Below are 27,694 nucleotides of genomic sequence, written 5' to 3' on the forward strand. Positions count from 1 at the left end.
GAGTTAACAGGATTATTACATAGATGAAAGTATTTGAAATTATCAAATACTTTCATCTATGTTATAATCCTGTAAAAAAATATCTTATGACAAAGTTCATTTGTATTGCTATGAATTATTAATTATAATATATGATATTATTCAGTTTTAATATGGTGTCATTATTATAGAAATCGTTGATGGCAATGTCAAAATGACTTTGGGATTAATCTGGACCATTATTCTGAGATTTGCCATTCAGGATATATCAGTAGAAGGTATGCGTATAAAATTTTAAATATTTCAACTTATAAGAGAAACCTAATTTCCAAATATTAAATGATATCAGTAATATTGACTATATCTGATCGTTTGAGCCAAGTAATACTTGGAATGAAATTCTCATATCAAAGTCCATTGATAAAAAGAATTTTATATTCCTAGTCAATACCTGGACACAAATTAAACTATTTGGAAAGAAACTATTTGGTATACACTTTGCTCCACATAAAGGGATATTTCTCTCTATGTTATAATTTTCTTAGTGAATTAGTAACTAATGCTGAAGCATGGGTATGGTTTCAGTAACACAATCTAATAATACCTCAGGAAGCATATTAGTTGCTGACAACCAATCAAGGATGGGGACAGAGATGTAGTGATGTTGCATTATCAACCCTGCTCTTTTTCTCACTTTCTGGCTTGCCACCACAAAGACTGAAATTGAAGATGGGACTGTTGTGGTGTTGATATGAAAGGATCCTTTCATATCAACATCACAGTAGCAGAGAGGTCACTGCAAATACAGTGGCCTCTGTAACAGGATATTTTTTTTTATCATTTAATTAGTCTCTCAGATACAAAATTTGTGTTAAATCATTCATTAAGTTTCAAAATACATTCGTTACATTGGCAGTTTGACAAACCAGTAGTTAGCAGTGGTGGGGTGGACTGGCACTAAGCAGCTAGGTAGTGATTGCTGCTGGGGACCAGATGGGGCCAAATTTGTTGGGAGCTGCCAGGGCTAGCTGCAGCCAGCCAGTCTCTGGGACTGGCAAGTGAAATGAGCAGGGATGGGGTCAATCTCTTACTAATTCTGCAAAAGCATATAAAAAAAATATCTACTTCCATATAGATTTGCCTTTCATTGTGTACATTGATAAAAAGCATTCTGTATATATTTAATTTTTATATAGAAAAGTTAACATGATCTTTGAATATGTATACCAGGTGTGTTATAAAATAAGTTTCCCTATTCAGGAGACCCTAGTGTCAAGGTCTCCTGGTTAGAGTTAGCGCTGTGAAAATCGGTGGGTATGTCATTTAGGGTATGGGGAAGTGTTTTGTAGAAGAAAAAAATCAGTTCAAATTTCCACCACCAGGGAGAAAACAGCGTTGCACAAGTTTTCATTTACTTCAAGACATGCCGCTTGTGCTGCAAATGACATCCTGTTAGATAAAAGCAGAAAAGCCAATGCCACTGTCAATAACCATTATGGCTCTTACAAAAAAGGAATGTGCTCTTTTAGTAAAACTGTTCTACTAGAATAATAGTAACAGTAATGTAGCACTACGTGAATATCGGAAATTTAAAGGTTTGCATAGAGGACCTTTGACATCAGTGGGGCTTCAAAAACTAATAAAGAAATTTGAAGCGACTGGGAGTTAGGTGTAATTCCAGGCAGGGGACAACCACATGTTAGAACAGAGGTAGTGGATGAAGTTGCAGTTGCAATGGTCAGAATGCAAAACACTACCAGTCAGTAGTGCCAGAGGTGTGTCAAGAGACTCGAACCTTCCTTGGTCTACTGTACATAAAGTGCTTCGAATAATTTTACGCTGGTTCCCATACAAGATTTACTTAGTGCAAGAACTAAAAGTCTTGTGATCAGCAACAACAAATAGACTTTGCTCTACGATTTCTGGCTTGTATGGAACTTGACGATACATAGGCTTGAATGGTCCTGTGGTCTGATGAGGCACATTTCACTTTTCATGGGGCTGTAAATGCACAAAACTGCCGAATATGGGGAACTTCTCTACATCTGTTGCACATGTAAGACAACTACAAAGTCCATATGTTACAGTATTGTGTGGATTCACAGCAGAGTTTATAATTGGACCATTTTTCTTTGAAAAGTCCACACCCTATGGCCCCCTGAGGTGTACGATAACTAGTGCATAGTACTGCGCTCTTCTGAGATATCACATTATTCCTGCTCTGCAAGAAAGGCAATGCTTGGAGGCCGTGGTGTTCATGCAAGATGGTGCCACTCCCCACATTGGTCGACAAGTGAAGGAACTACTCCATTCAACATTCGAAAATGATCACATCATTTCTAGAGACTTTCTGTAGTTCTGACGAGCTCGATCAGCAGATCTCAATCCCTGTGATTCTGGTGCCTATGGGGATACCTGAAAGACAGAGTTTACTGTTGCAGCATATAGACACTTGTTGATTTAAAAGCAAGCATTAAACAGCATGTAGCCAACATCCCCAATGAGATGCTACGCGAAACTATCACATACAGTCCTCCGTTTTTAGAATGTCATCTCAAGCGAAGGAAAGCACACAGAACAATATCTGTAGTTTTCTAAGTTCTGATATTAAAATCTAATCCTAAGTTAAGTATTTCATCTCTTGTTTACAGTGCCAATTTCTCCCCTGGTGGCAGAAATTTGAACTAATTTTTCTTCTACAAATTGCTTCCCCATACCCTAAATGACATACCCACTGATTTTCAGTGCTATCTCTAACCATTCCATTTTGATACTAGAATAAGGAAACTTATTTTGTAACCACCTGGTGTATGTGTTAGATACGTAATAATTTTAGATGAAAGAAGTTAACAAGTAAGGTCCTCCCCTTTTTTATTGCAAGTGGATGCTGAAATAAACATTGTCAACAAATAAATAGTCTATTAAAGTAAAACTATTTTTTAGTATAGTCATTATGCTTGTTCAGATACTTGTCGTGGCAGTGAATCAAATTGTAAAAGCCATGCCAGTATAGATGTGTCCTGATGCCATTTCAGTTGCCTCATTCCTCTTGGATAGCTTCATCTGATGGAAAGAATTTCTCTTGCAGATGCCTCTTTAAACATGGGAAAAAAGTGGAAGTCAGGCATGCCAAGCCAAGGCTGTAGGGAGGGATGGGGAAGAATCACCCAGTATCAAGCAGTCAGTGTGTCATTATTCGGTTGATACAGCATGGTTTGATTATGTTGCTGCTGAATTGATTTTTGCACCATATGGAATGAAATCCACCAAAATGACTTGCTGCGCATTCCGAAAGATGGTTGCCCTCATCTTTCTTTGATGGCAACCATCCTGAACTATTTATTGGAAGGAAGAACAGGATACTTCTCCATACTATGGATTCTGCCTCAGCCTTGAGTTAAACATCCATGTCTCAATGCTTATGATGATGTGACCCAAATGATGTGACTCACCTGCTTGTGCATCTTGTTGCAGTTTGGTGAGTAATGCTATCAGTGTGCTTTCGTGTGGTTGTCAACTGAAAAGAAGTTTGCTGCAGACTTTCCAGCAGTCTAGATGTGTATGCATGGTCTACCATGTAAAAGGTGAAATCTTTGACATTTTCAGATAACATGGATATACTCCTGCTTTGGTTTCATACACTGTGCTCATCTGACCATTAGTGAACTCCTGACATCACTTCCTTCTGTTTTACACCAGCATGACACGACTGACATTGGGCTGTACACTGCCACATTTGGCGCCTCCGTAGCCAGGTGGGAAGGAGCAGCAGTGCGTAGCACATGCTTCTTGATTAGACCGGGGTTCGAGCCCGTCACCACCAAATACGGAGGATGTGGAAAGGTCAGGGAATGACCACCGCATATCATGGAGCAATGTGGACTTAGTTGCTAATGCTCCTAAAAAAAAAAACCAAATAACCAAAAATAACTGCCACAATTTCTTAGTGGATTTCTACTGTTAAAGTGTGTTTTGCCCACAGAAACTACATTACTACTCTCCCCTCCTCATCCCCACACATTCAGTTTTGTTGTCATGTTCAGATCAATGCAGTGTGTCAGTTCACAGATCAGTTTGCATGTGCAGTTTCCTGCCACCTGTTGATGGGACCACATGCTAATGAATTTCTAAGTTGTAGCCCACTGTGATTGTTTGTTACTGAGGGATAAAAACTTACTTTTTTGATCGATCTTTTGATAAGTAAATCTTACTTTTTTGATATGCCCTTGTATTTATCTGTTCCTAAACTGTGGTCATACTTGCTGCTATGTTATACAGTTTAAATTATGCTTAATTTAATAAAATTAAAATTTAACTTAATGAAAGTGTTATGTTACACTTTATTTAAATTAAGCATAATGAAAGTACAGTCAGACCTCTATATAATGGAATTGATCGTTCCCTTGAAAAAATTCATTAAACAGAAATTTCGTTATAAAGAAATATGACCTTTTCAACAGTGAAAAATACTGTAAATTCAGAAATATAGTAAAAAATGGGAAATAAATCAGAAATAAGTGGGAATGAATAATTTTTCTAACTTTTTAAAACAATTTATTAATTCATACTTATTAAGAAATGACTACTTACATGATGTGCACAATATATTAGTACACTTTAAGAAATATGCTGTAAAATATTTGGTTATTTTTTGTTGTATGCTGGATTCTACTGTACACCGTTCATAAAAACGTTGGCATTTGTTTAAACACTCAAATATATTTTCTATTACATTTTCTTCCCACTGAAGGCCTTGGCACAAATTTTCAAATGCTGCTAATATTTCTTGTTTGGAAGGTTTAATATTGCCCTCATTTTCATGGAATTCATCCACAATATTGTAACTAGTTCTTTGAATACTCTCAAAAATGTTGGAGCCACTCGCATATTCAGCTGCTATGACATATTATCAACTCCTAAAAATTTGTCAAGAACAATTTCTCCACTGATCAAACCTCGCTTGGAACTCTTCCCAAGATTGCCCAATGTCTTGTAGTAGTTCATCCCTCTCATCACTGTTGATTAGCATTTTAGCAAAACCTGTTTTTCCGAAACAATTCTTAATCATTGTTTCCATTGCATCTTGACTCCACACTTTCGCCAACTCTGATATGCACATCTGCAAATCTATAATAGAATCTATAGGTTGGTTGGTTTCTATTCTCAGTATAATGTTTTTCAGTATGTGCCTTCGGTAGTGCATTTTCAAATCCTTGGCCCATTGGCTGCAGTTCAGACAAGGTATTTGGAGGGAAGAAAACAAGTGTCACACTTGTAAATTTCGAAATTACCAAATGAAGGTAGTCAGGTCAGTTGTCGACAATCAACGTGATTTTTCTGTTTTTTTTGTCATCTTTCTATCAGAATTTAAAATCTACTGTTCAAAAAATTTTTTTAACTGTTTCTTTCCAATGGGTATAGCCTTTGATTGCAACTTCACTTTCATCAGAAATAACTTTTTTGAGTAAGCTATGATTCTCTTTAAATTTGTCCAGCCAACCAGAACTGCCTTGGAATGTTTTATGCCCCAGAAAAGATGCATACTCCATAGTCTTTCCTTTTATTAATGGCCCTGATATTGGCACGTTTTGGTCTCAAATCAACTTCATCTGCATATAAACTGCTTCATCTACATCTTCATACAGGCATAGTTTCGCACACTTCTGACTAGGTCCCATTTCATCAAAAAGTTTGAAAACGAAACAGTTTTTCAGAATGGTTAATGCACTACCGGCAGGAATACCAAATTTTAAAGAAATATTTCTTTTTTTTTTTTTAGCACCACCAACTACTCTATTAAGCACTTACACTTTTTCATGCTACACTCAAGGATTTCCTCTTAGACACTGTAAGGTTACTTGCACAGCAGCTAAAACAAAATTGATTTAGGGACCACTTGTACCTACCATGTAAACAGAGAGGTGTGAAATTTAGTGATAGTGTGGATGATTCATTTCTTCAAAACAACAGATGAATTTCTGGGATAAAGGAAAATCACTCTTTCCTAATTCTCTAATAGGATGCTTACAGTAGAAAGCAGGTTGATCAGACCCGATATCCGCATCAGGAATATACCCTGATCTTTGCCAATGGCTGTGGACACATAGATAGCAGTTGACCGGTGTGACTTCTCGGTACAGTAGTGTATAGGATGTATAGGTTTTACTTCTTATTTTTTAGCCATAGCTAAATGGCTAAAACAACAGATGAATTTTCTATCCTGTGCCACGGTTGGCCAGTTTCCTCCTTCAGAGTTTTACGGGCACCACTAAATTGTAAAGTGTTTTGTCTCTTAATTTGTACTTTCTACAGCATCAGCTCTATTGCCTAAAGGCCAGAGGTGTGAACAATGAGTACCCGGGTCTCTCGAAATCAGTTTGTTATATTGAAATTTTCTTCATTGTATAGAAACTATTTTCAGTGTAATGACCAAGGGAAAATCAAAAAAGTTTGCTACATAGAAAAATTCGCTATATGAAAGTTCATTAAAGAGAGGTCCGACTGTATAAGCTACAGATTACATGCTGCAAATTCTTAAGAGTATTTGATTTATGATATGCACAGTTTATAATGTGATAGGTTGGTAACAGATAACTAATTTATATTTTTCTGTTATCTGTATACTTTTAAACTAATAACCATTTTCTTTTTTTTTTTTTTTTATTCTTTAATTTGCATCCTTGAATAGAGATGACAGCAAAAGAAGGTCTCTTACTGTGGTGTCAAAGGAAAACAGCTCCTTATAAAAATGTTAATGTGCAAAATTTCCATCTCAGGTAATGCCTACTTTAATTTATTAATTGTTGCATACTATATTGGTTTGGATATTATTTATATATCCTATACTTTCAAAAATATTCAGAAATTAGTAAATACCTGTCTATTTTAGAAAATAGGTATTCAGGAGATTATAATATACTAGCTGGATTAGCTTGCCTCCACTTGGGTTTCTTAAATGCTTTACATAAAATTACATTATTTTATACTTTAAGTATTTTTTTAAATGTTTCTGTGATATCATAAGATCATTTATTGATGCAACTTGTAATTAATACTTGTATCAATGTGCCACAATGGTTTTAATTATCATAATGATATGGTGTTAAACTGCTATATATATATATATATATATATATATATATATATATAGAAAATTATTTTAATGTTATGTGCAAATCTTTAATTTAACTTATGCTAATAATGAAAATACCGTGTACCCTGGGAGCGATGTATGTTGAATAAAGGGGGGAAGAACGGAAAAGAGTAACGTTATAAACAAAGTGCGAATTTTGAAAAATGCAAAATTTGAAAAGAACGACCAAGGTAGAAATAGCAGATTTTTGAAAAGAACGACCAAAGTAGAAATAGCATTGCAGTATCTTTCATAATTTCTTTTTATAATGTGATAGGTTGGTAACAGATAACTAATTTATATTTTTCTGTTATCTGTATACTTTTAAACTAATAACCATTTTCTTTTTTTTTTTTTTTATTCTTTAATTTGCATCCTTGAATAGAGATAAAAAGATACTGCAATGCTATTTCTACTTTGGTCGTTCTTTTCAAAAATCTGCTATTTCTACCTTGGTCGTTCTTTTCAAATTTTGCATTTTTCAAAATTCGCACTTTGTTTATAACGTTACTCTTTTCCGTTCTTCCCCCCTTTATTCAACATACATCGCTCCCAGGGTACACGGTATTTTCATTATTAGCATAAGTTAAATTAAAGATTTGCACATAACATTAAAATAATTTTCTATATATACATTATGGTTGTAGGGTACCTTTGCTCTTGCAGTGTCCCTGATCCATAATTCATATTATTGATATTTCATTTTATCTCTATTCAAATTCAAATCCATTTTCTTTCTTTACTTAATTTTAATTTTTAATTCATAATTATTATCCTAAGCTTTATCCAGGTTGAGCTCACGCCGCCTAGAACAGCTTATATACACCTACACTTACATTTTTTATATTTCTACTCGATTTTCACTTGCAATATATTCACCTTCCTATCCCGATATTGAAAATACAGTTTACTTCTGGTTGCGCATACACTTTATTTATTTTGTTGTCCTTTTAATTATTATTGTAACTTAAAAATTTTAATTTTAATGTAATTTTTATGCAACTTATATGAATGGAATCAGATAACTTTGACAAAATACCACATGGGCAGAGTAGGATAAACTTGACCCCGGGTACACATGCTCTGTACTGTACTCCGAAACACGGATGTAACTCTGAACATACACATTTAACACACACAAGTCAGAGCACATCAGCATGTAATGCTTCTAACTTAGATAAATATGGGATCCATATACTTAAATTTAGCACCTGCAAGAATAAACTTTGTTTAACCTGTCCCTGCATACACCCGCAACATATTACAAATAATGCATCAAAACCTACTTTTTGTAAAACTAGTAATGTTATATACCTCATAACCTGCAAAACATGTAATATAAAATACGTCGGACAAACCAGCAATAAGCTACACGTAAGAATTAATCAACATAGATCTGACATCAATAACTACTTAAAAAGAAATATTAACAATATAGAACAAGAAATAGAATATATGCATTTTCAATCTCACAACTTCAACAATATATACATATCCATATTAGCACAGATTAATAACGCTAATATCAGAACTAAACAAGAAGAAATTTTTATGTTAAAATTAAAAACATTATACCCATATGGTCTAAATAATAAATTCAACCATAAAATTATTACCAATAACTTAGCAGATTGTTGTATATATGACAAATTTAATATAATAAAGTTCCATAGGAACCCTCGCAAACGTACTCATAAATCTAAAAATACTAGCAACAAACACAGTAATATTTTAGGTGATTTCGAAGTCACACTTAAAAACTGGGATAAGAACATTATAAATGTAAATGATATACATAATTTACTTTTCAGTACTAAGCACAGTATACTGAAAGCATTGCACAAATTCATACGCACTTTCAAATTCGAATCCAAACATCTCTTTCATATAATAAATGATATTTGTAAATTTAATCTTAAAAACATAAGCTCTACAACACATGATAAAGATTCAATTATTATTTTGAACTTCAACAACCATATCATGGATAACATAAATATCAATAAAATTGTAAATCAGCATAATCATCTACTTCCAAATACTAGTCCCAGTCATATTAAAGTAAGATATAAGTATAATAAACCCTTTGGATTATTAGCTTGCAACTACAAATCTATAGCTACCAGTTTAACATCACATATAACAGACACCAATAACTGCATTTGTCAACAAACCAACATGCAGCAATATATTGATCCAGACTATGGACACATCATTACAGGAAATCTAAACATAGTTACGGACCCAATGCTAAGACATGTACTATCACAAGGATTCAAATTCAGGCCGCCCACCAAAATAAACATAACCAACTTCAATAAGCAGCTATATCAAGACCTGTTAAACTACTGCTTCCATCTAGCCTACAAAAATAACACGCCTATAGAAGCATACCATATGTGGATTAGCCATACATTCGCCCTATTCAAACATAAATATGCATTACAGAGTTCAAATTTATATTATCAGGGCACATACTACAACTTGACTACATTAAAACAAAAACTGCTAGATTTTCACAAAAACTTCGTAATCACACCGGTAGATAAAGCAGCCAATAATTTTGCATTCATTTGCAAATATTTTTATACATATACTTTAACTAATGAACTTAACTCAAGCAATACCTACAAACCTATTTCCAGTACATGTAATATCATTACAAAAAAACTAATGGCCTTCAACAAAAAACTAAAGCTCAACTTAAGTAATTACAGCTTACCTTACATCTACTTCATTCCTAAATTTCATAAAAAACCAATAGGCTTCAGATTCATAACCTCATGCAAAAATAGTTATGTACACAAATCAGGAAAAACACTTGAACGACTACTGCAACCACTGATGAATATGATACATAACAGCAAAATCATAGGCAACAACCAACCTGTATTAAAATTTTTGCAAAGTAATACAGTCAATAATATTCAAACCTTTGATTTCCATAGCCTATTTACCAGTATCAATCAAACCAATCTCAAATTGGTACTCAAAGATATCTATGATAAACATAAGAATTTTATTTCCTGCAACACCTATTACTGGAACAACATACTTAATTTATGTATTTCCAATAATTTCATATATGATGGCGATACAGTATATCAACAAACCAATGGAACACCTATGGGCAGCCCAGCCTCATGTATAATAGCCAACCTATATCTATACTGGTCAGAAACCTCATTTCCACAGGAACTAATACTATTTAGATATATAGATGACCTCATAGTAATTAACTGCCCGAATTTCATCCAGGATTATGTACATCTATACCCTAGCGAACTTGTACTAGAAAGAACTAACAATTCTGACACAGCAGCCCAATTTTTGGATCTAGACATCAATATAAAAAATGGTATAGCCTCCATCAATTTGTACAACAAACGTGAAGCTTTCAACTTTAGCATAGTAAACTATACACAATGGAATTCCAATATTTCCAAACAGGTACATGCTAATGTTATCTTAGCACAATGCATCAGAATAGCAACGATATGCAGCGACAAAACAACAGTTATTGATAACATCAGAACATTGTACAGTAAACTGACCAGAAATCTTTTTCCTATTAAATACCTGCGTCATCATATCAATAAAGCCCTTAACATATTAAGGCACAAAAACTTAATAGATATCAATATAAACAGCATTATTAGTTTATAACTAATAATTACTCCGATACGCATCAAGTTTGTAAATAGTGTAAAAACAATACACTAGGCCTCTTTGGTGTCTTACGGTCTGGAAAACTTGTACCCACCGATTGGTCTAACATAGTGTATTACCTTGTAATTATCTTGTAATTAATTTTAATTATATCTTAATTAATTTTGATTATATCTTGATTTATTTATCTATTTATTTGTTAATTGTAACTTATATATATCTTACACTTTAACACAACTGACTTAAGTACATGATGCACCTACTCTCGGACAGTCGTTCAGGGTCCTAACTATAGGAACGGGTTTGCAACCCCGAACTACCCTAGCCCAACTTCATATCCCTAATTTCATCATCTTTTTGCTTTACTAAATTCTACATTTTATGCTCTGTGAGCGATTAGTGTAACGAAAGCAATATCAGAGTACTATTTTTCTTACTATACCCAATCATAATTTTTCGCCTTAACAAAGTTTAGCTACTCTACTGCTACTTTGTAAGCAATTATATTTCTTTGCTATCCCGGAAGTTTGAGTATCATGTACTTAACTTGAACCTAGCGTAGCTCCACCGCTTACGTAAATTACAAAATATACATACACCAAAATTCGTCTAACGCTAGGTGCCGCTAGCGTTTCTTCACATATATACACGGTTTAGCCTCCGGCTCTTTCTTTTTTGTCGACCGGTCACGTAGCGGTAAGTTATTGGCATTCTTGTCATTCGGACACTCGCTTCCTTTGTCTTCTCTTTTTGGCGGGCTACTTACTTCTGTAAGGTCATCCATGTTCTGTATGTTATACTTTGGCATAATATTTTTGCTTAACTTGTATTTTATTTATTCAAAATTTATATTCTAAATTATTTTTTACAACGTGTCCGCGTACACGTGTTTTTTGACATACAGAACATGTCAGAAACAGAAGTAAGAGTATTGCTGTTCTTTTTCATAATTTAGGTGGATGACCTCTGAAAAAGACACAGAAATTATGAAAGATACTGCAATGCTATTTCTACTTTGGTCGTTCTTTTCAAAAATCTGCTATTTCTAGTCGTTCTTTTCAAATTTTGCATTTTTCAAAATTCGCACTTTGTTTATAACGTTACTCTTTTCCGTTCTTCCCCCCTTTATTCAACATACATCGCTCCCAGGGTACACGGTATTTTCATTATTAGCATAAGTTAAATTAAAGATTTGCACATAACATTAAAATAATTTTCTATATATACATTATGGTTGTAGGGTACCTTTGCTCTTGCAGTGTCCCTGATCCATAATTCATATTATTGATATTTCATTTTATCTCTATTCAAATTCAAATCCATTTTATTTCTTTACTTAATTTTAATTTTTTATTCATAATTATATATATATATATATATATATATATATATATATATATATATATATATATATATATGATAGCTATTTACTTGTATAATTCTATACAAGTAAATAGCTATCACAAAAACCATACAAATATAATTATCACAATAGAAATCATTTAATATATTTTTTCATAGTAAATAATGCATAGCAGCCAATTCTCTGGGTTTACAACAAAGAATCCAACTTTTTGACTCAATTTGACCTCTTCTCCATCTTACTGTTATAACATAATTCATAATGTAATTTCTTTCTACAATTTTTACAAAAGCATAGTTTAATTTTTTTATTTTTTTGCAAAAAAATAGTAAAACTATATTAAAATCAGAATTTTTTTAAATTCTGTGAATTTCTTCATTTTCATTAACAAACACGACCTTAATAAACATCCGAGAATGGTGTACTGTAATTAGTCAGTTAGCCATTAAAAAGAAAAGAAAAAAGCAAACTTTGTTATGCAGGTTTTTCATTTCTAACACAATATATAAGATGTGATCCATGGATGATATTCTTTGCCAGTTTAGAAAGCAATATAGCATAATAAAAGAACTTAGAAATTATAAAAATTAATATCAAAAAATAAAAATTAGAGATTTATTTTCAAAGAAAATAAATATACATGATAGCAACACCTCTAAATTGCATTACTGATAGTCTAGAAATATTAGCCAAAACAATAAATACTAAAGGCTACTTTCCTTGTCAATCACGATTTAAGGACCAATGAGAGATGAGTACACAGCATGTTTTGAACTTAAACAGATTGATGAATAATGAACTGATCAATTTTGTACCACAACATTCATAGAAAACTATGAATGCTGTGCTATAATAATACAACATTCTCTTACATCTTAATCTCTTACAACATTCTCCTTATTCACCTGACCTTGAGCTGTGGAAATTCTCTCATGTAATTTTTTCCCTCCTAAATTAAAAAAAAAAACTCTTTAAAGGACAACAGTTTTTTTTTTTTTCCCCTCAATGAAAGAAGTTATGGCAGCTATGACAAATGCAAAGAAGGAACTATCAGAAAAGGAGTTTGAGGGAAGCTTTTTGCAATTAAATGACTAATAGGAAAAATGCATAAATGGCCATGGTCATTATTTTTAAAAGTTTGGCATGTATTTATTTGTAAATATTACATTTGTTTAAGTAAAATTTCAGTCCTTAAAACTGCCTTTTAAAGCATTAATTGCAACAAAATACCAAACTAATTAGAGTACAAATACCATTCATCCTCGTGTTTCTTTCACTTTCTGTCTTTACAAATACACAAAGCTCTACTTCAAAGGTGAAAATTACATTCCATAACTGTTACACATTTTAACTTACTCCTATGTCTAATCTTTCACTCTGCAAGGTAGCTACTGTAATATTGCACTTGACATTTACTTACACATCACATATACAAGTTTGATCAAAAAGTTTGGCAAATGATCTTCCTCACATATCAAAAGAATCCTCACATATATTAAACTTTCCATAAGCTAGGTTTTGTTTACTATTTAACATAGTAAACAAAACCACTCTGCATGAAGAGCAGAGTGGAGGTTTTAATACACTTAATGATAGACTGGAGGCATCACCCCAAGGAGCTGGACACATTGAATGTGATAACTGTGCAGCATCCAGGCAAGCTGCTCAACAACTTCCAGATAGTAGGGCATTTATGCAGTCACAGAATGTGGGAACTGGGGAATAACCCCCAACATAATATTTTGAAGACAATTGAGGATATAGGGTTGCATTTCATTAGGATAAACTACATCCTAGCAATCACAGCATCCTTAATGGACTTAGAGCAAGTACATAGGGGTGTACTTGCTCTAAGTCCATTAAGTCCACATAAGTAGCAAGTACACACCCCAGTAAATAGGGGTGTGTACTTCCTACTTATGTAGGACAACTGCAGTGATAGTTGAATAGTTGTCCTATGTAAGTGTTTAGGAGTATGTGCCAAGCTTAGTTCAGGAAATAGCACACCATATGGGCTTCCTCTATTCTAGTCTTCAGAAGTGAGCCACTCTGCCAAAGCATGATCTAAAAACAGAAAGGCATGGTCCATACAAAGCTTCATAGTAAATTGAATGTAACAAGAGTGTCTGTTGAAATGCTGAAGGAGTAGTGCCACTGAGTCCCCCAAAGGATGCTAGGCCCTTTCATAATCTCCACTACAACTAACCTAGCCATGGAGGAACTTATGGGGGTGTCAATAGCAGTACCTTGGATTTTCTAAAATAAAGAGCCATTGCATATTGACAATACTCCCAGCTAAAAACTCAGGGTTAAACAAATATTCTGAATAGATTCTGAATTCTGAATATGTTCTAATCCTCAACATGCCATGCCTGTTCATAGTCCAACATCCATACTTCCTAGTACAAAGTATTGCATGTTGGATAGGAATAGATGTTAATGGGGAAACGACATCAAATGATACCATTTGATGTAGTTTTCCTATGAATCTAAAATCTTTGATAACATTCATAGATTCCATATCACTACATTCTATATAATATGTATTGCCAACTAAAAGAGTAAGCAATTTAGAAACAAACTTGGAAAGTTCATTATGTTGGGGTTACCCAAAGGAATACTGAGTTTGTGAATTCACAGAATTTACGATCAAGTTTCCAAACAGGGGGACTGCAAATTTCATTGGCTCTCTCCTCATCAGGCATTACTGGTGCAAGTAGCATGATTACCTGCCACATTGAGCAGATTGATCATGCTTTTAATATTTTGTGTCATCCTTGGCTTGAGGCCCTGTACATCCTTGCTTTCAGTCATAATATGAATTGGAATTTAGGAATATGCATATATTCCATTATCGTGCCTGTAGTGCTATAGTATGATGATCACTAGCATTCTGTTTATTCTATGATGAGTATTCATGGATTATCACTTCTGGATTCTTTCTTTTTTTTTTTTCATTTTGTTTTCACACTCCCACTTTTCCCCTTTTCCATTAATCTGCACATGTTTTCTGCAGGCTTTATATAAAAGTACCATAGACAGCTTTTGGAAATGAGCTCATCAAGAAGTATTTAGCTTTGACAAGCACTCTATACTTTAATGGTTTTATAATATTGTGTACTACTTTAATATTTATCCTTATCTATTTTTTATTATTTTATATGTTTTTATTTTATAAGTAAAATTAGTTTTTAATGTTTCATTTTTCTGTTTAGTTGGTTGTAACAAGATTTAATTATAGAAATGATTTAAGGCTCAAGGGCTGTTTGTCAATCAGACTATATCATAACTTTTGAATTGCTGCTCTAATTAACTGTTCTGAATTGAAGTATAACAAAAAATTTCAGTATTACAATGTTAAAGAAACTGACTAGCAAAACTTACTCAGCAGAGAAAAGAATTTAAATTTTAGTAATAACACTTGAATTACTCCTCCAATTAAAAAAAAAATTAATGCATCTGTCTGATTGGCATGATTAAAAATTACAACACCAGAAATTTAAAAATAAAAAGTGATCAAAAACTTGTAGATAAGTCTCTAATGCCCTGATGTTGGGCTCTTCCTCACTTTGAAATTCCTTCTTACCATAAAATTAAGTGTGCATCTTATTAATATATTTAAATGTAATTTTTTTTATGATTTTTTGTAAAGTATGAAAATGATTGTCTTACTCTTTACAGCTGGAAGGATGGTTTAGCCTTTTGTGCTCTGATCCATCGGCATAGGCCAGATCTGTTAGATTATTCCAAGTTGACCAAGGTAAGATCTTAAACTTTTCAACACTACGAGGCTTTGTGGCAACAATCTCATTAATTTATGATGTATAAATATTTGATTTATATTTGAAATAGATGGTTCATTGTACTTCTTACAGGATAATCCATTAGAAAACCTGAACTTGGCATTCGATGTTGCTGAAAAATACCTGAACATCCCAAAAATGTTGGATCCTGAAGGTATAGTTATTTCTCTTTCTGTAGCATGTTATGTTGAATTTTTGGTGTTATTTAACCTAATAGCATAAAAATGCTTGTATTGTATGGATAAAGTTATAACGATTTTGCTGTGACTATTAAATTTAACTAACTTTAATTACCTTTAACTATTTTTTTTTTTTTTAGAATGAATGTTTTTTTTCATTAATATGCATTTTTGCACTTGTTGTTAAACAATAATTAGTCAAATTGTTAACATCCCTATAAAATTTATATACAGTAAAATGTGCCTAAAATGAACACTAAAGATTTCAGTTCAGAAGAGTGGTTTGTACTTTTATAAGTTTTTGGTTATATATTTTAATTACTGTATTTATCTACATATTTTTATTCATCTTACTGTTTTCAATTAATTTTTGGAGAAGAAATAAAGAAAAGATCTTCATAATGTTCTCCTGCTTCCCTTACAAAAAAAGTTTTCACACACTCATCCTGTTAAAGTAACAAATGAATTAATTCACACAAAGCTAAATCAATGCTTAGAATTAACTTATCTTGATAGATTTTTTTACTACACATCATAAAACAGTGATACCACTTTTCTTTTCTTTTTTTTTACTACACATCATAAAACAGTGATACCACTTTTCTTTTCTTTTTTTTTTTACTACACATTTTTTTATTGTGCAGTTTTTCACGTGGAAACATTTTTCATATAACACAGACTACGCCAGCTATTATACAGTTTTTTGCTGTGTGCGACTAATTTCATGCTAGTTACTGTTCACTAATCTGGGTTGCTGTCCATATGTGGGCGTGGTGTGAAACACATTGTGAATGTATACTCTGATTTCAGGATTTTCTGTTAGAATCTTTGTGTGCATATGTGTTAATCACTTATTGTCTATTCAAACTTTTTCCTGATTTGTTGTTCATCTATTAAAATCATGGATTCTAAGCAGGCCCAGGTCAGCCTATAATGTATAACCTGCTGCAATCTGTATAGTGTGTTCAGAAAACACATTATTACATAATTCACTTAGATATTTCAGATATTTGTACTTCATTACACAGGTTAGTAAATAAAATTTCTCCCTGAGAAGAAACCTTGAAGAAGGCCTGGTCAGTAAGCTAGATTGCACTAGCACTGGTGGCATTTCTAATACTATGCATCTGATAGATAGCACAAAAAAGTTACTTGCTAAGTTGGAGAGCATCAACAGCTGAAAAGAAATCTGCAGTCACTATACCTGCAATAGGACATGCAAATATGAGTGAACCAAAATCTAGGAGGATTGAAGGTGACGGTGATGGACACTGAGCTCACCAAACTTAACTCCTTAGACCAGTGGTTTCCAAACTTTATGTTACTATGCCCCCTTTTAAAAAAAAATCTAATCTTCCTCCTCCCCCCCTTTATTTCATAAAATAATACAGACACATTTTTAAATGGTAAAAAATGTATTAATACAAAAAATGAAAAAAACGTAATTGACAGAATAATAACAAGGTTTTACTATATATATATATTCATTTTTAAATTAATTTGTTTTTAATGCAATGGATGTGCTTGTTTATTAGCACAAAGTTTATCAAATCTAGGTGTCATTGAGGAGATTGCTACTTGTAGCCCTTTTTCTACTACTAAACGGGCTCGATATTTGGGTTTCGTTGCAGCTAATGCAGAAAATTCCGTTTCACATAAATATGATGTTACGAATGGCAGCAGTACTTGCATTGCTTTGCTTGACAAAGCATTATGGTCTTCACTTCGATTCAACCAAAATTGAACTAGGGTTTCACTCTGAAATTTTTGTTTCAATGAAATATCGCATGATAATTCTATCAATTTTTCCTTTTCAATAGTTGTCAATCTAAATTCATCATCTTGTTCATCGACAAATGGATTCTGTATCCACGCAAACTTTGAAACTTTGTAGATTTTTGTTTGCTTCAATATTAACTCTGGCGCAGAAATCATTTAAAAGTGGAAACGTGTCGAACTTATTTTTTTGGAAATTTGATTTCCATAGCTTTGTCTTTTTAAATCAGTGAATGCATTTGTGGTCCTTGCATTGATATATTCAAAACACTCAATTTTCCAAAAATTTCAACGAAATTTTTTTTTTTTTTTTTTTAATGTGAACCCCAAACACGAGAGGTATTAGAACCTATAGTACTTAGTACCGTGCTTGGGTTGGAGGTTGAGAAGACGAAAGAAGATATTTGTTGACATTGGACTTAAACTTCTGTAGATTGTAATTTTCAGGAAATACGTATGAAGGAAGGTTAGCATTAGCATTAGCATTAGCATTAGTAGAGGCATTTGATGCAAGAAAGCAAGCTTATGCAGCATCAGCCAAAAAAAAAAAAGAAAAAAAAAAAAAAAAAAAAAAAAGTAACATAAATAAATAAAAATAACCACTTCCACTTCACCCCTCTGTTCGTTCGAAATACCTGTCCAGCTGAGCCTTAAACTTATTTAGACTATCAACTTCCACGACAAGGGATGGAAGTCTGTTCCACCCACCAACCACCCGCTGGCTAAAGGCAAATTTCCGCACATCTATCCTACATCTGTCTTTCCTCAATTTGAATTTATGCCCTCTCAGGTGATTTTTCTGAGCTAGAGGAAGAATCCCATCAGCATTGAGCATGCTCAAACCATTCAAGGCTTTGTACACCTCTATCAGATCACCCCGCTGGTGCCTAGTTTCCAGACACTGTAATTTGCAAAACTTAAGCCTTTCTTCGTAAGAGAACCCCTTTGTCCCATTCACCAATCTAGTTGCCCTTCTCTGTACTCGTTCCAGCAGCTCTACATCCTTCCTGAAATGAGGCCTCCAGGCCTGTATACAGTACTCTAGGTGTGGCCTGACCATTGCCTTATACAAGGGAATAATCACCTCCTTATCCCTGCTAGAAAAATTCCTATATATCATTGACAATACACCATGAGCTACTCTTGCAGCTCGTCTGCACTGCTCAGAGAACTTCATATCTGCCTGCACCACCACCCCCAGGTCCCTTTCATTCTCTACCACTGTCAGTGTAGTACCACAGAGTTGATACGTTGCTCTGGGGTTGCCGTTTCCCATATGTAGTACTTTACATTTGTCAATGTTAAACTTCATTTGCCACCTCGAAGCCCATCTGCTCAACCTTTCCAAATCCTGTTGCAGCAGCATAGTGTCAGTAGTGTCCTTGACAACCCTGCCAACCTTCGTATCGTCTGCAAACTTGGACATTAAGCCTGATATACCATCATCAATATCATTTATAAATACAGAAAACAATAAAGGCCCCAATACTGAACCCTGAGGGACTCCACTAATAACATTAGTCCACGATGAGCAGTGTCCATTGATTACCACTCTCTGTCTTCTCCCCCTCAACCACCCCTTTATCCATAGCAGCAACTTGCCTCCAATGCCACACTGCTCCAATTTGTGCAGCAGTCTTCCATGTGCAACAGTATCAAAAGCCTTTCTAAGATCCAAGTATATAATATCAAAGTTATTCCCTGCATCCAGTTCTTTTGTGACTGCATCATAGTATCCAATCAAATTGGTCAGGCAAGACTTCCCCTTAACAAAACCATGCTGTGTCCTAGCTATAACTGAAGTCTTGTCTAGATGATCCTGCAGTGCTTCTTTCACCAGTGCCTCCATTAATTTTCCGGGAACAGAAGTTAAACTCACAGGTCTATAATTACTTGTGTCAGCCTTTGATCCCCCTTTGTGAATTGGGGTCACATTTGCACATCTCCAGTCAATGGGTACCTCCCCTGAGTCCAAGGAAGCTCTCATAATTATGGCTAAGGGTTTGCTTACCTCCTTTGCTGCCTCCTTTAATATAACTGGATAGATCCCATCCACCCCAGGTGCCTTTCTTGTGTTTATCTTCAACAATTTCTCCTCCACTTTGCTCTCAGTTATTACAAGATTCTCTAGCTTACTGCTAGATTTGAATACACCTCTGGCATTCCCCTCGCTGAATAACTCCTCATGTGTGAATGTCGATGCAAAATATTCATTTAGTTTGTTAGCTACCCGAGCAGGGTCATCAACAGTTGACCCATCGATCTCAAGTGGACCAATCTGATTCATCCCCTTCCTTCTAGAGTTTACATAAGTAAAGAACTCTTTGCTGTTTTTCTTCGCATCCCTTGCCAAGGATCTCTCGTAATCTGCCTTCGCCTGCCTAACCTCCTTTGTAACTTGGTTACAGATCAACTTGTATCTATCATAGGCGTCCGTGTCACGTGTTAATTTGTATGTATCCCATGCATTTTTCTTCTCTGCCATATGCCTCATTAGTTCATCTGACAACCATTTAGGCCTAAACCTTGAACAATATTTCTTAGTTGGTATGTAAAGCCTAGTAGCTTCCACGATAAGTTCTTTGAATGCTTCCCATTTTGAACTTGCTGTTGGCAATATCATCAGTTGATCCCACTGTATAGAATTTAAATATTGTCTCAGTCCATTGTAGTCGCCTTTACGAAAGCAATACCCCTTCCCTTTACCCCTAATGGTAGTTACCTCTTTGAGTAACTCCCACTTCAGCACACTGTGATCACTGCCACCAAGTGGTTCATTTATCTGCAGATTCTTAATGCATGAAGAATCACTACTGATAATCAAATCAAGAGTATTACTCCCTCTAGTTGCCTCCCGAACATGCTGATGTAGAAAACAATCATCCAATAAATCCACAAAGGTTGTTCCAGAAAACAGCAGTTGAATGAATTAATGAGGAAGATGAAAAATTGGTTCTGTGGGTTTGAAGTTGGACAGTAAATGGCTGGTGGCGGCACATGTTTTGACTGTTTTGAAAGAGAGAGAGCGGGAATTATAGAAGCCAATTCAGACGAACAGTGCCCGTGGACGTATCTGCAGAAGAGGCATGCAGCAGAAACAGTACGTCTATGAGAAAGCGAGTGGAGAGACTCTGTTAGAGATGAATCATTAATTAACTTAACTGCCCTCTTCTGAATGGAATCAAGAAGGTTTTGGGGTCACCACCCCAGATGTGGGAACAATATTCCATGGCCGGGCGGATTTGCGATTTATACAGAGTGAGCAGCTGTTTGAAAGAAAAGTAATGCCGAGAGTGAAAGAGAAAACCAAGTTTTTTAGATGCAGAGGAAGCAATATTTGTAATGTGTTTGTGCCAAGAGAGATTAGAGGTCAGGGTAATCCCCAAAAGAGATGTATCATTTTGCCTAGAAATCGGAGTGTCACTAAAGATAAGCGTAGGAGCAGAAGAACCTTTTTTGTGAGATATAAGACAAGACTGAGTTTTAGAAGGGTTGAAATCAACTAGGTTGTCTTTGCCCCACTGGAGAATTACCTGAAGATCGGCATTTAAGGAATTGGTAGCAGATTTTCGAGAAGTTGAAGCTGATTGAGCAGGACAAGGTTTCTCAAAATGGAAAGTGGAATGCAATGTGCTATCATCGGTAAAACTATGGATAGGATTTCCAGTCAATGGAAGAAGGTTATTAATATACAAGAGGAAAAGAGTGGGGGAAAGAACTGAACCTTGGGGGACACTGGCATTAGTGGAGAAGTTAGAAGACAGAGAGCCATCTACCATCACCCTCGGTGAGCGATCAGAGAGAAAACTGGATAACCAATTACAATAGGCAAGTTTAACAATAAAGTTATCATACCTAAATAAATTTGCCTCTTCATTATGATTTTTATCAAGAAAAATTACAATCTCTTCTTTGAGTTCAAACACCCTTTGAATCACTTTTGCACAAGATAGCCAGTGTACTTCACAATAGTATAGAAGTGAGGTATAATTAGCTTCCATATCTTCACACAGCTTTGCAAACAACTTTTAAAGGATTTTTTTTAAATTTTTAATGTAGTTTATAACTTTCGTAACTTTTGTAAATATATTGTTAAGTTCCTCGCTCATTTTTTGACACAAGAGCTTCTCTGTGAAGCATGCAGTGCGTCCAGATAACTTCGGGTGCTTTTTTTAACTAATGCTCGAAGACCTGCCTTGTGTCCTGACTTTGACTGTACTCCGTCAGTACAGAGTCCAATGCAGTTATGTCGTTCTCATCAAAAAAATGTCAATTATATTAAAAATTTAATTGGATGTAGCCTTTCCAGGAATGGGGTTGCAAAATAATATATCTTCCATTATATTAGTTTCTGCAACATATCGAACATATGCAATTAAATGAGCATCTTTAGCTACATCAGTTGCCTCATCTACTTGTATGGTGAAATTTCGAAGTATGCAGTCGAGAAACTAACTGATCACAAAGATCTTCAGATATATCCATTCGTCTAAAAAATATTAGGATTAAATTTATATTCTTAAAAAATACAACTTCTAAATTACTAACTATTATTATCAGCAAGCGGTATTTGTTGCAACTGTTTCGCCGAACATTATTTTAACCATATCAATAGCTGCTGGCAAAACTAGAGTTTCTCCTATTGTGTGTGGTTTTTACATTTCGCGATTCTGTAAGAAACTTGGTACGACTCTAGAAATGCATTTTATGGAACAGAAACTATTTTTTGAACTTTAGCTTTTGTTTATTAAACTCATCTAATTTTCTTTGAAAAAAATTCTATGTATTCAGAATGCATAGTTTTAAGGTGCTGTTTTAATTTGCCTGGTCTCATACTATCTGCAGCCAAAACTTTTGTACAAAACAAACACATTGGTTTTTCCAAGCCATTTATAACACTTTTGAATCCTAATGATAAATAGGATGAATCGTATTTTCTTTTCTTGGGAGTTCTACCTCCGTGTTCCCTGTTGCTTGTATTTCCATTACCTTTACTTGTATCAACATCAGTATCTTCATTATTAGTGGATTTTCTCTTGTAACCAGTCAAAAATTTATCCATTCGTCTAAAAATATTAGGATTAAATTTATATTCTTAAAAAATACAACTTATAAATTACTAGCTATTATTATCAGTAAGTAATCACGCCAAAAACAATAAAAAACACAATCGCACACCGCTGAAACCATATTTTCAACCATGCAGCTAATGCTATACTGTGCAATCTACCTATATATGTCATACATAGTATGCAATAAATTATATATATCATAATACATCATATCAATCATAATTCATCAATCCATTTCAGCAAAATACAATTTTTTTTCCAAATAAATGTTTATCTCATGTTTATATCGAAGTTAAAGTGAGATAGGTGGCAGTAAATGCTTTAAAAAATAGGTTATGAAATTTAATGTTATGTTATGAAAATTACATTTCTGTTAAACTTTTCGCGCCTCCTTTTGCACTAGTCCGTGCCTTCCAGTTTGGAAATCGCTGCCTTAGACTGTTATCCTTGATACTACGTGAAATCCAGAATGTATTTTGGAAGATTTGAATTATAGATCATCCCATAAGTAATCCCTCCCCCTTCCTTTTCAAAATGAAAACATTATTACTACATTGAGCCAAGTTTTAATCATGTATATACTTGTATTTTCCTTCATTCTCTATGACTTACTGCCATCTTCCTACAAGCATTTTACTACTATGTATAAAATTTTTCTTTTAGCTTTGCAGCAAAAAAATGCAGATAATACAATCTTGGGAGCATCAATGCTATGTCAATGGTTCTTTTCCATTGACATAGCGTTATAAACATTCAATAAGCATTAATCCATGGCACCTCCATAGGCAGGAGCAGCAATGCATAGCCCATGCTTCTTGATTAGACCGGGGTTTGAGCCTGTGACCACCAAATACAGAGGATGCAGAAAGGTCAGGAAATGACCACTGCATATCCCTGGAGCAATATGGCCTTAGTTGCTAATGCTCCTAAAAAACCAAATAATAACAATAACAACAGCATTAATCCAGTGATACTAGATCTGACAAATATACCAGATATGAAATTTTTTTCCCTCAATCAAACCCTTTGAGTTTGGTCACACATGTTTTTGGCAGTGTGACAATGTCCATTGTGCTGATCAAACACAGCATCCTTGCAGTCAGTCAAAGAAGATATTTTTCTTGCAGTGCAATGCTCATACTTTGGCAGGTAGAGCTGTGATGGTTTTATTGAAAAGAATATTACAGATGAATCAGGCTTGCTTCGATTGAGGCATCAGCTCATTGAATTTTGGAGGTGCAGTTTCCAGGGAGGTAATGTTATTATTTAAGCTATCCCCTGCAGTGACTTGGCATCCAAGCAAGATCACTTATGTTTTCTAATTTTTTGTTCTTTAATTGTCAAGATTTCCATTGTGTTTCACAAAATTTCAGCTGATAGATTCTGCCTGCACTTTATTGCAAGTTTCTCAAGTCCTTCACATTGTATGTATGCATTCCTATAATACTGGGAGAGTTTTGGTTTGGCCATTGGCTTTTGTATAATAAAAATGATTATATGGCAAAGAAATGGATAACTTGAATCTTTATTCCTAATCTGACTATCTTGATTTTCTGTTTGAAATTCCACAAATTAAGTTTTTTTTTAGGTGTTTGTATAAAGGGTGCAATCCTACATGTGATTCCAAACTAGGGAATGATTTCAAGGAAAGGTTTCAGTATCAGTATATTCAAACCCAACAGTTATTTTGAGTTATTACTTTTTTTTTTTTTTTTTTTTTTTTTTTTAAGCATGGATACATTCATGGCAATTCTCGGCCTCAGGTTAAACTGCTAAAGTGGCTTGATTTTCTTCCCATGGTGGTTTGCAGTAGTTTGCTAGCTCACAGGACATGATTGTGAATTTTAGTATTGACTTCAATACCAAATCTGTTACAGAATAAAAATACAGTAAACTCCTCACTAATCCAGATTATTGGGGGGTGAGGTCATTTAGATTAAGCAGTAATCTGGATTAGTGAAGTAAAATATAGCCTTAAAAGAACAAAAACTTAGACCACAAATAAATGGAAAATTTATTTGTGTTCTAAGTATGATAAATACGAAATACGTTAAATAAAATATTGGTAGCGCTGATGAAAATAAATAAAAAAAAAAATCACTCTAGCGCCTTTATTTAAAAACTATAAAAAGACAATACATTTATCTATCAATAGATAGATAAATGTATTGTTTTTTTATAGGTGGTGCTGTTGTTGCGCGGCATTGCCATTTGATCGTTGCTGTGAATACCACTTAAATACGGCTTCTTCTAGCAACACTTCTTTTGGCTTTTTAATGTCTGTCTATTTGATATACTGTTTTTATCACTTCCCATATCAAATTTTAAAGAAAACGTCTTTATAGATTCTTTTTGTTTTTTAATATCTGATGCAGTCTATTGACCAATACCAAATTATTCAGCAATTTTTTTTCCAAGAACACCACTTTCAAGTTGTTCTATCACTTTGGAGTTTGTTAATAATAGTTAAAGTAACATATTTTCTTTTTATTTCACTTTTCATTTCTTTAAAAACCATAATTATATAAAATATGTTAACTTGTGTACATATTTATGTATAAAGAAGTACACAAATGAAGTGATATAAGCAATAACATCCGCCCAACTCAGTCAACAGCGTGCAAGACAATGTAATGTATGTTCCGTCTCTCTCTGCACAGTCAGAGTGATTCATCTGCCTTCCTAAATCCTGTCTTTCAAAGTACTCAACTGTGAATTTTTCATATTTCTGTCCAGATTATCCAACAACTAGATTAACTGTAACCTGATTAGCGAGAGTTTACTGTATATTAATATGAAATACCTGATGCCTTCTTATTTTCCTATTAACTGATTTGGTTTATTACTAATTTCATATGGCGCCCCCATAGCCAGGTGGGAAGGAGCAGCAGTGCCTAGCACACGCTTCTTGATTAGACCGGGGTTCGAGCCCGTCACCACCAAATACAGAGGATGCGGAAAGGTCAGGGAATGACCACTGCATATTCCCAGAGCAATATGGCCTTAGTTGCTAATGCTCCTAAAAACCAAACAACAACAACAACTAATTTCATGATGTTTATACATTTGAAAAATTTGTTTAAATTTTGTTGAAACCAGTAGCACCAAATCACCTGAATTCCAATTTAGTAATGGGATGCAATTGAATAGACCACTAAAGAAAAACCTTCTCAGAATAAAGACCATCTTTTGGCTGTGACATAGCAAATTCGGTGAGAAAGTGCTCCTTTTCATCCCCAGTTATAGGTTGAATTGACACTTGAAGTTTATAAGGATGCAGCGAAATACAAATTTTTACTTAATCTCTACAACGGTGTTAGAACAATGGGTGTGGAACCCATTTTCCAAGGTTTGGCACTGTTCTCAGCTATTTAAGGTGGTAATGAATAGTGTGGAGAAAATTCATTTTCTGGGCTGAATATATGGTGCAAGGAAGCCTGAGGCTTATGCTGCACCAGCCAAAAAAAAAAAATTCCCGAGTTACCCTGAGAGAGAGAGAGAGAGAGAGAGTAGAAGGGAATCACCAAGAAAGAGAAGAACAATGATGATATCCAGCTCAGGACCTTGGGTGTGCCAAGCCCATATCACCAGATGTGATCCCCTGAAGTTACAGGAGAACTTTTAAGTATGACTCAGCAGGTCAGCATTTAAGATGAACTGGTCAGCCTGAATGCCTGCATTGATTTCCTCCTATTTATCCTGTTTCTCATGGCTTCGGTGCATTATTCCCTTTCTTAAATTCAGCATATTGTTCCCTTTCTTAAATTCATAAGCAGTATATGCTTGATGCATTCTTTTGATACCTCCATCTCTTTTTAAATAAATAAATTTTAATTTATATTCAGTACAGCCACCAGAGCTAGTGAAGTTTACAGTTTTGTTGTAATTGTTTTATTATTGTTAATATACTAGTGAACATTTAACAGAAGACCACGTATAGTTCTATTGCTGTGACATTGAACTCAAGTTCAATGCTGAACATATTCTGTTAAGAAGTGGAGGGATTGGTGAACTAAGGGAAAAGAGAGTGAATGTCGATATTATATTTATATTATACACCAAGACTGAAATAAGATCAGAATCGATTCTATGCATTGCTTCATTATATATTCGTATGATTACTTTTGTTTAAAATTAAAATTAGTTTGAAAATAAGTGTCCTAATCACTCCTTTACTTCTAAAATACGCTTCATTTGTTGTTCGTTTTCATGGCAGTATGACTACAGTTTTATGTTGCAGCATATGGGCTGCTCACAGTGTGTGTACCTCCATCCACGTGTATTATCTGTTAACCACAGCCATCTATAATAATATCTGAAATTAAAATAAAACTTTTTAGCATTGTTAACTCATTAAAACCTATACTAGTAATGACTAAAGAAAGGATTTATATGCATTAAGGAAAAAAAAAAAAAGATTTATTTTGGGCATCTATGCTCAAAAAAGGAATTGAATATGCATTAAAATGCCGAAATATGCTTTAATAATTTAGTATATATTTGTAATAAAAAAATTAAGCATTTTTACAAAAATTAAAATAATTAAAGTGAATTCACATGCTATCATTACAGCAAGCACACACCACAAATTTTTCCTAGTCATCAGAAGTGAAGTTGAGCCTTATGTGAGGACACTATTTGTAACATGTTGCCAACAATGGAAACACAAAGGAAGAATTTCATTTTTCTCCTTTGTAAGAAAAGTTTGAAAATGTGCTGAG

The 27,694-nt window shown here is 34.1% G+C and overlaps 1 protein-coding gene across 3 annotated transcripts in view; it reads left to right on the plus strand.

The window, feature by feature from the left end:
* Actn (alpha actinin) overlaps positions 1-27,694 on the plus strand; it is a 307,581-nt gene that overhangs the window by 137,425 nt on the left and 142,462 nt on the right. For all 3 annotated transcript variants that reach the window (XM_090386850.1, XM_090386853.1, XM_090386851.1), the window contains exons 4-7: positions 171-257; positions 6,668-6,755; positions 15,825-15,903; positions 16,019-16,100. In XM_090386850.1, coding sequence (XP_090242976.1) covers positions 171-257; positions 6,668-6,755; positions 15,825-15,903; positions 16,019-16,100 — 336 coding nt within the window. The remainder of the gene's footprint in view (positions 1-170; positions 258-6,667; positions 6,756-15,824; positions 15,904-16,018; positions 16,101-27,694) is intronic.

Source organism: Mastigoproctus giganteus, chromosome 12 (genome assembly GCF_048544385.1).
Source record: "Mastigoproctus giganteus isolate SK-2022 chromosome 12, ASM4854438v1, whole genome shotgun sequence".
Classification (NCBI taxonomy): Eukaryota; Metazoa; Arthropoda; class Arachnida; order Uropygi; family Thelyphonidae; genus Mastigoproctus; species Mastigoproctus giganteus.